The 10717-nt window shown below is 38.4% G+C and overlaps 1 protein-coding gene across 1 annotated transcript; it reads left to right on the top strand.

The window, feature by feature from the left end:
* The first annotated feature begins 7783 nt into the window (after positions 1–7783).
* On the top strand, positions 7784–9250 carry LOC104244944 (uncharacterized). The gene has a single exon (XM_070172723.1). It carries the CDS (start codon positions 7784–7786, stop codon positions 9248–9250), a length of 1467 nt encoding a protein of 488 aa, XP_070028824.1.
* The last annotated feature ends 1467 nt before the right edge of the window (positions 9251–10717 follow it).

Genomic DNA, 10717 nt, shown 5'->3' with positions numbered 1-10717 from the left:
GGATTTGAGGGACCATTTGAGGTCGAATCTTGATGATTTTGGTATGTATAGACTCGGGAGTGAAAGGAGTTTCCAGTTTTGTAATTTTTGTCGGATTCCGAGACGTGGTACCCGGGGGCCGGGTTTGGGGGAAATTCGGGGTTGGGTTTGAATTGATAGTTTTTCGTTTGGAATTGATTACTTGGCCTATATGGATTGCATTGTATTGCTTTTGGTTTGATTCGGGATATTTGGAGGCAGATTCCAAAGGAAAAGGCATAGCAGAATAGGATTTTGGCTTGGCTTGAGGTAAGTAATGCTTTCAAACTTAGTTCTAAGGGTTCAAAACCCCGAACTATGTGTTATATGATTAAATATTGAGGTGACGCAAATGCCAAGTGATGGGCGTGTGGGCGTGCACCGTAAAAATTGTGGCCTGGTTTATTCCATGGCACCACTTAGTGACTCCTTTTGTTGATATCTGTGTTGTGATTATATGATTAAGGAAATGAACTGTAAATCATACTAATTATCATGTTAGGGATTCACGCCATGACTGTTGAGTCCCGAGCTGTCGTTTCTTGTTGTCATCTCATTAGTTCCATTGATATTCTGTACTTAGTCTTGTTCATGCATATCATATCATGTCTCAGTCTCGGTTGTTGTTATTTGGCACATCATATCATTATTTCGGGCTAGTTTCATGGCATTGTGAGCTCGTGTGTGTGAGACTGGAGAGTGATTACTAAGTGAGGCCGAGATCCTGATTATGAGTGACAATTATGGGATTGGGCTGCACACCACAACAGATTATTGATTATGCCTTCATTGGTTTGTTATAGTGCTTGGATTGAAAGAAGCCCCTCCGAAGTCTATACACCCCCTAGTTAGCGCAGATGATATTATTGAGGGACGAATTTCCATGGACATTGATTTGTCCGAACTATTGATACCTGGAGATTGATTTCTCCTCAGGGTTGGATTACCCTTGTGCCTCGGTACCGGTTGACTTAAATTCAGTGATATATATGTTCCGGGATGGATTTCGCTGGGCCGGATGGCCATATGCGATACCTAGTGGTTGAGAACTTGAGAGTGGGAGCACATGGTGCATTTTCATACATTTATGGCATTTACATGTAAAGATTTATTGAGCTTTATACTTTTCCTTGTTCGGATTCGTGTTTGCTTTACTGTTGAATTGAATAATTAAACTACCAGCATGCATACTTTACTGTTCCATTTAAATATGTTATAACTACTGAGGTTTAGTTCGCCACTACCTATCCTTCCATAGTTTAGACTTGTTACTTTCTGAGTTGGTGTATGCACGTTACCTCCTGCACCTTGTATGCAGATTCAAGTACTTTTGGATCCAGTGGCGGTTGTCGATCGAGGCCTCTGACTTAGGATATTATTGAGGTATCTGCATGGCGTTCGCAGGCCTTGGCACTCCTTCTTATTCTCGAGTTGTATTTCAGTTTCTCCTTTAGACATTATGATAGATTATGTAGTTTCCTTAGATGCTCATCCACTCAGTGACACCCCGATTTTGGGCTGGATTGTATCTATTCTTGGAGTTTCTTAAGTTTCAAATAGTTTCTTTAACTGCTAAAAACTTCTGTTAATATTTTCAAACTTAGTGTTATGATATTGATTGTTGAGTTGAGGCTGGTCTAGTTTCACAATAGGCGCCATCACGACGAATCGGGTTTTGGGTTGTGATAGTGATAGATTAGTGTATTGGGTGAGTTAACCAATCAAGTGAAGCAGAATACTTTACTGGCCCCGCACGATAGTTATTAACCTCGTAAAATCTTTGGACAAATTTTGATACATATCAAAAACTTTATGTAAAAATATAGTATTGGTAACATAAATACAAATTTTATACGACGATTCATACATTAGACAACTATTTTTTAACTTTCATACAACATTCAAATTAAAAGAATAACTACAATAGAATACAATTACATATAATTATACTACAACTTTACTACAATTTTATAAGTATATTGTATGTTATGTGTTCTTCGGACCCGTTTGGCAATAGATTTTGCCAAAATAAATTTGGGTTTATTTGGAAAACACATGTTTGGCCATAGATTTTGCCGACAATTTTGCAAAATTGCAAATCCCAAATTTTAAATCCCAAAACCAGCTCAATAGCGTGATTTTGGGCCAAAAGATCACTATTACATTTTATAAAATTGCCCCATGCTTTTATATTTTATAAAAGAGCCCACTATTTACTATTTTGTAACAATGTTGCTTCGTCTTCTCGATCTTCTGATTGTACTATGGTTTGCGGTAATATAATGGATATTATTGATAATAGTACTGTTGGATATTTGTGATAGGTTTTAGAATTTATGGGTATAAGTCATGTTTCATGTTTTTCCAAAATAAATTTGGGAAATATGTTTTGAAAACTGATGTCCAAACACATTTTCATCTTCATACCGAACTTCACCCGTATCAGATTTTTCAAAACAAATTTGGGAATCTATGGCCAAACGCTAGCTTCTTCTTCTTCTTCTTCTTCTTAAATTCAACCAAAACAAAGTCTAATCTTCACCAAGTACCCTCAAAATTGAGATATAAACTTCAAATAATATTTCTAATTGTTTGCAACTACACCCAATCCAAACAAATAATGGTTTTTAAAACCCAAATTCGAATTCAAAGCTTTATGATAGATTAGTATTCGAATCTTCAATTCCTACGACCTGGAGGTTACTTCAATAGGTTGAATGGCAGAAGATAAATTTTAGGCTTACCTTATTGTGAGAGAAAGACGATGTGAGAGAGTGATAAAGAAAGAAAGAAAAATTAATGAGAGAGGCGGGAGTGAGGAAAGAGAAGAGGAGAGAAAAAAGTAAAAGGATGTAACTAAATCCCCTAATTTAAGGCACTAATAATGAATTGTATATAATTTGTAAATAATCCTTGTTTAAGGTGGGTAATATACAAAACTAGGACAATTTTTATAAATAACTTTCAAATATTGTATAGGAAGGAAAAAATCCCGAAATAAATTAACTGAGTCATTTTTGCAAATTCTGAAAGGATGTATTTTGTTGAAATAAGATAATTCAATTGGACCTAGGACCAATATTTGAGTTTTGGAACGAAAAAAAGAATGTAATTATTCAAGACTCTTCTGAGAATCCACCAAAGGAAAAACTCCTCTCGATTGTTGGCAGAAAACGAGGATAGAAAACAGTTTAGTGTTCAATTGAAAATTAGAGATGTTTCTGGTTAAAGACTTCGCATCATTACTCCTTTTGCAAATAACATATCAATAAGAATAGGTGGAGACGAGATTTGTAGTTTAAGGGTTCATAATTCTAATTTTTTAAAGTTATTATTTTAAATTAATAATTTGTACATATTTCATGAATTGCTTAAGAAAAGTATGAGGTTTGAATCAAAGATATTGCTTTTGGACGAACCTGTAACCAAAACTCTAGCTCCACCCATATTAGTAAATAGAAAATCTGTCTTGCCCAAGACTTAATTAGCTGAACCACATAGATGTTAGGATTTTTTTCTATATAACATACAACTTATATACAGTTTTATATAACTTTTTATTGTATAGAAACTGAACAAACACATACAATTTATAGATAACTTGATAAAATTCCAACCAAACCCACTCGAATCTTCATCGAACTCCCCTAAATTTGAGATATAAACTCCAAAAGATATTCCCAATCATTTATAAAAATATCTAATCCAAACAAATAATAAAGCCTCAAAACTCGATTTTCTAATTCAAAACTTTTTAACGAAAAAAGAGACTTTCAGGGTGCTTCCTGGGAAATCCAAAAGATATTTCAGGCTAAGAAGTACTTTGCTAAGGCAGGATTGAATGAAGAAGATGTACAGAGGATGGTGGAGTGTCCCATTAAGCAAATATACAGATCCTTACAAGGAGAATTTCAAAAAGTACCATGGAGGAAGTTAGTGTGCAATAACCAAGGGCAGCCCAAGTGGATATTCATTTTGAGATTGGCAATTCAACAGAGGTTAGCAACCAAAGAGAGAGTGGCAAGATGAGGTGTAGTTACTGATCAAATATGCTCCATGTGCAACAAGGAAAATGAGATAGTGCAACATATGTTCTTCAAGTGTTAGGCAACAGGGAAGATCTGGAATGGTTTATTGAGAAGGCAAGAAATACAAAGAACACAACATGCATGTCAGGAAGAGATTACATAGCTGGCAAAGGTGACCAAAGCAAAGAGTGCAAGGACAACAATTTGCAGAATGACATTAGCAGCTATTGTTTAACATTTTTGGCAAGAGAGGAACTCTGTGCTTTTCCAGAAGAAGAGAAGGATAGACACTACTTTACTTCATCTTATTATTCAGGAAGTGCACATAAGGACAACTAAATTCCCTTATCTAGATAGAGCAATGTCATGAACCTAACCCCGAACCGAGTCGTGATGGCGCCTCTCGTGAAGACAAGGCCAGCCAATTAACCCAATTCACTTTTCAAACAGTTAAACACCATAAAAACAGTCTAAAACATGATTTAATGATACTAAGTAGCGAATAATAGCAAATAAGTGCGAAAGTACAACTCGACACAGCCCTAACTGGGGTATCACAAGTCACAATCATCTAACAACACTAAGTCCTCAAATGTAACTACAGAGTTTAAATACTGAACTAAGGACATAAAGGAAAGAGATAGGGAGGAGCTCCGGGCTGTGAATGCCAACAGCTACCTAAAGACTCCTGAAAGATCCGCCTGAAGCTGAAATGAATCAGCACTCGGGAGCGGGACCAGCTATGCCTGAATCTGCACACATGGTGCAAGGAGTAAAGTGAGTACTCCAACTGAGTGAGTAACAAATGTAAATAACGACTGAAAGAAAGAAAACACGTAAGGCACAAGGCATTCTATAATGAAGCAGTAAAATCATTTAAAAATAGTAAACCAGTAAAAAGTCAAGTAAAATCCTCTTTCAACAAGTAAACAAGTAATTGATAGATAGTTAAGGTAAAGTAAACAAATAGAAGTTCGCCCCTTGCCGGAGAATTTTGGCACATTTCAATACTAATTGCTTAGATTTTAGCTTGTTTTGAATACAATTACCTCCCTTACTTATGTAATTTTAGTGTTTTTGCAGTACATGAGGTTTAAGGACCCAAGAGCATGGAAATGAAAGCAAAAAGCCACAAAAAACAAGAAAAGAGTAAAATGTAGCAAAAATGTGGATATGTGATGCATTATGCGATCACAAACCCTACATGCGAGCCGCATAAGGTGCAAAGGATCGCAAATCAAAACAGAAAGTTAGCCAAAATCTAGTGCAAGAAATGTTGTCCAGAATGCGATCGCATAACAGTTGCGGACCATATAATGGACTGCAAACTCATCAGGAGAATTGCTGATGGTGGAAAATGCGACGCAGAATGCGATCGCATAGCTAGAATGCGGTCCGCAAACCCACAACACGACGACGACCTGGAAACTAGGGTTTTGAAGTGCGATGGGCATAAAGAGAATGCGGACCGCATGTCTGATTTGCGACAAAAATGCGGTCCCATACTTGACCTGAAAGGGCATTTTTTGTCCGTTTTCTGTCTCGATTTTTGGCCCTCTATAAATAGATTTATTGTGATTTTATGGGCTGATCTGGTCTGACTTTGAAGCTACAATACAACGCATTAATATTCCTCTCTTTTGGAAGCTTTTGGGTCAAGAATCTTTCACTGTGTAAGCTTTATGGCATTAAATAGTGTATTCCTTTTATATTTTAGTATGTGTAGCTAACTTTAAATACTAAGGTTGTGGACCCTAAATGGGTGTTATGTTAATGGATGTTTAACATTGAATATATATATATATATATAATGGTTGGTTGATATTTATTTACTTCTCATTCTTCATTTATTGTTGGTGGTTGCAAACATTAACAAGTGCCATTAAATTCTTGCTTTGCTTGGGAAAGTGGGTTAGAATTTGGAAGAAGTAAATATCAAAGACTCAAGGCTTTAAACCTTGTTTAATAGAATCTCTTAGGAATAAGTGAGTTTTATTTGGCATATATTGATTGTTCTGAATTGCAACTCTTTTATATTTGGAAAAAATCATAAAGAGGAAATACTACCCAACTATTGGAAAATATTGGGTAGACATTTAGACATCATTTGCATATCAAAAGGACCTTCCATTATAAATATATCATATTAACACCGATATCATTGCACTTCATTAAAGGTAACACAACATTGGTTTCTTTATTATTTACATTCTCAATATTTGAACTAGTTGTTACTTCAAATCAAACTCAACTCATACTCTATTTACCATTAATTCATACTCTTGTTACCGTTAACTGGATAGGACTATGACTTTAGTCGAGCAACACAGTAATCGAGTAACCTTTTCACACCTATTCCCTGTGGGATTCGACCCCAACCTTGTTGGGTTATTATATTTGACACCGACCGCCTTACACTATTTATTAAAGTGTAATTTGAGTGTATCAAATTTTGGCGCTGTTGCCGGGGAATACGGTTTTGAAATTACTAATTAGTGTGTGCTTTACTTTACGTCTTATTCTATTATATCACACTTTGTTTGTTTTGCTTGGTGTTGATAGGAAAACATGTCTGAGTATGGTGATGACGTAGAGGCAGAAATGGGAGAAAATCCTTTTGCGGACATCCAGGAGTACATTGAGGATACAAATGCTATTGTACCTCCGGCTATTGGCGCTACAACGTTCAAGGTGGAACATGGTTTAATCCTTATGCTCAAAGCGGAGCGGTTTTTTAGTAATTCCACTGAAGATGATCAGACACAACATCTTAGAAACTTCTTGGGTGTATGTGTACTGCATAAGCAAAATAATGTCTTTGATGATGCCTAAAGGTTGAGATGCTTCAAGTTTTCTCTAGCTGGGGATGCAAGGAAATTGCTCCAAAATCTGCCCCCAAACTCCATTCATTCTTGGGTCGAATTTGTCCGAGCCTTCTTGTCTAAATGGTTTCCCCAAAGTAAGAAGTCGGAGCTCCGGGATAAAATTTTCTTTTTCAAGCAAGTACCGGGAGAACATCTACATGAGGCATGAGATCGTTTCAAATTATATCTGGTGAGGTCTCCCAACCATGGCTTTTGGGATTCTATTTTGTTGGAGAAATTCTACATGGGCTTGGATCCTATGAACCAATTTATAGCCAAGAATGCAACTGCCGGATCTTCATGGACAAATCATTCGCAAGGGTGACACAAATACTTGACAAAATGGCAAAGCATAATCAAGCATGGCACTCTTAGGATACTACAGGTGGAATTACATATGGTTCTCCTTCCTTGAGCAACATGATCAAGTAAAACCAAGAGAGAGATCAAGTGATTGTAGGGCTTGCTACAAATGTTAATGTATTGACAAAGATGTTCACTGAGAGCCAAACAAAGAAGGTAAATGTGGTTGAGGATGTGCAACTCGTATCCAATGAGGATTTTGAGGAAGCAAATTATGTCAACAACTCTCTAGGAGGGTACCAAAGGCAACAATACCAAGGTAAAGGACAACAAAACCAATGGAGGCCAAACCCACAAAGGCAAGGCCACCAACAATGGTGAAATGACCAAGGTGGCTCAAACCAAGGAAATTGGAATAGCAATAACAACTTCTCAAACCGGAGTTCAAACCCTTATGTTCCCCCAAAGGGTCAATATTCAAATCAAGGTTCCTCAAGCGAGTCTAAGTTGGAAAGTATGCTTGAACGGGTATTGCAAAATCAAGAAAAATCCGACACTTCTATGAGGAACATGAACGATCTTGTTGGCTCTCATACCGCATCGATTCAAAAATTGGAGATGCAAATGAGAGACCCCTCTAGGGAGCAAAATCCAAAGCAAATGGGAACACTCCATAGTGACACAATTGCGAACCAAAAGGGTAGTGGGAGTGGCCGAACTTGTCATGTCATGGTAATTACTAATAGGAGTGGGAAGGTACTACAAGGAGAGGGTGAACAAGTGGTTGAGAAAGAAGAGTTCGAGAAAGAGGTTGGGGTTGAAGAGCCAAGTGTTGTCGAAATTGAGAAAATTTCAGAAAATGCGCAAGTGCAAGAAGAGAATCGGGAAACAGTAAAGGAAAAGGTAAAAGAGACACCAAAAACTCTTCCACCTATTCCTAGACCTCCTCCTCCATTCCCTCAAAGACTCGCTAGGAAGGTTTATGATAGAAAACTCAAGAAGTTCTACGACATTCTCAAGCAATTATCGGTGAATATCCCATTTGTGGAAGCATTTCAAGAGATGCCGGGTTTTGCTAAGTATTTGAAAGATTTGATCACCAAGAATAAAACCACCAAATATGAAGTGGTGAATGTGACACACTGGGTTATTTCCATCATTGCAACATCACCCGTTCAAAAGAAAGAGGACCCGGGAGCTTTTACCATTCCTTGTACCATCGGGGTACATGATTTTGCAAGAACTCTTTGTGATAATGGAGCGAGCATCAACTTTATGCCTCTTTCCATTTACAAGAAAGTAGGATTATGCATGCCAAGGCCCACAAGTATGATATTGCAAATGGTCGATCGTTCCATCAAACGCCCGGTGGGAATTGTTGATGATGTACTTGTGAAGGTGGGAAAATTTCATTTACATGCCGACTTCGTAATCCTTGATTGTGCAGTTGACAAAGACATCCCTATCATCTTGGGGAGACCATTACTTGTCACGGGAAGAGCACTCATGGATTCAGAACGGAATGAGATTAAATTTTGTGTGAATGATGAAGAGGTTACATTCCAAGAAAGCAAGGGTATAAAACTACCGCATGAGTATGAAAGCATCTTGGTGATCGATGTTGTTGATGAAGTAGATGATGCAGTTGAAATGAAAATGGAAGAACAATTCCTCGGCGAAGCATTGGTAGCTATCTTGGTTAACTTTGATGGTGAGGATATGGAGGGATATATGGAATCGGTAAATGCATTGGAGGGGCTTGGTTCTTACACTTATGTGCCAGAAAAGCTCTCTCTCGACTTGGAGAATAGAGCCACACCTCCCGCAAAGCCATCTATTATTGAGCTACCACAACTAGAGCTCAAACCACTTGCACCGCACTTGAGGTATAAATTTCTTGGCTCAAATGATACTTTATCGGTAATTGTTTCTTCTTTGTTGAATGATGTGCAGGTAGAACGATTGTTGGAAGTCTTGAAGGAGCATAGGCAAGCCATTGGATGGACAATTGCGGACATCCGTGGGATTCTCGCGTGAATTTGTAAATACAAGATCCAACTAGAGAGCGAGAAAAAACCAAGTGTGGAACATCAATGACGGTTGAACCCATCAATGCAAGATGTGGTAAAGAAGGAGATAATCAAGTGGTTGGATGACGGGGTAGTCTACCCCATTTCCGATAGTTCTTGGGTAAGCCCGGTGCAACGTGTGCCGAAAAAGGGAGGCATGACCATGATCGAAAATGAGAAAAATGAGCTCATCCCAACAAGAACGGTGACCAGATGGAGGGTATGCATGGATTATCGGAAGCTTAACAGTGCCACATGCAAAGACCATTTCCCTATGCCTTTTATTGATCAAATGGTTGATCGGCTAGAGGGAAGGTGATTTTATTGCTTCCTTGATGGCTATTTTGGCTACAACCAAATCAACATAGCCTTGGAGGATCAAGAGAAAATGACTTTCACTTGCCCGTATGGAACTTTTGCCTTTAGCCGGATGACATTTGGTTTGTGCAATGATCTGACCGCATTTCAAAGATGCATGATGTCCATTTTCTCCGACATGGTAGAGGACTTTCTAGAAGTCTTCATGGATGACTTCTCGATAGTTGGTGATTCTTTTGAGAATTGTCTTCACAATCTTAGACAAGTGCTTAAGAGATGTGAAAAGACCAACCTTGTGCTCAATTGGGAGAAATGTCACATCATGGTGGACGAAGGCATTGTGTTGGGGCATAAAATTTCAAAGCATGGCATAGAGGTCGATAGGGCAAAGATCTTCCTCCACCTACTTCCGTGAAAGGCGTTTGAAGTTTCTTGGGGCATGCTGGGTTCTATAGGCGCTTCATCAAGGATTTTTCCAAAATTGCAAACCCTATGTGCAAACTCCTTGAGAAGGATGCCAAGTTTGTGTTTGATGAGAAATGTCTCAAAGCCTTTGAGGAATTTAAGCAAAGGCTCACCACGATAACTATTATTGTCACACCCGATTGGTCTCTTCCTTTGGAGCTCATGTGTGACGCCAGTGGTGTAGCTATTGGAGCAATGCTTGGCCAACGTCACAACAAAGTTCTCCACCCGGTCTACTATGCAAGCAAAACACTCAATGGGGCACAAATTAATTACACGGTAACGGAGCAAGAACTTCTTGCCATTGTCTATGCCTTTGAGAAGTTCCGGGCTTATTTGTTGGGATCCAAGGTGATAGTGTACACTGATCATGCAGCTCTTCGCTACCTCATGTCAAAGAAGGATGCAAAGCCTCGGTTGATTCGATGGGTCTTGCTGTTGTAAGAATTTGACTTCGAAGTCAAGAATCGCAAGGGAACTCAAAATCAAGTGGCGGATCATTTGTCAAGGCTTGAGGAGGCAGAGAGACCAAAAGGAGATCTTGAAATCAACGATGCATTCCCGGATAAACACATATTGGCAATATCTAGAACTTTTGCTCCTTGGTATGCCAATGTTGCTAACTATCTAGTTAGTGACCTTATCCCGGATG

Source organism: Nicotiana sylvestris, chromosome 4 (assembly GCF_000393655.2).
Source record: "Nicotiana sylvestris chromosome 4, ASM39365v2, whole genome shotgun sequence".
NCBI classification, from domain to species: Eukaryota; Viridiplantae; Streptophyta; class Magnoliopsida; order Solanales; family Solanaceae; genus Nicotiana; species Nicotiana sylvestris.
The sequence above is the reverse complement of the archived record's forward strand: the minus strand, read 5'-3'. Positions and strand labels throughout refer to the sequence as shown.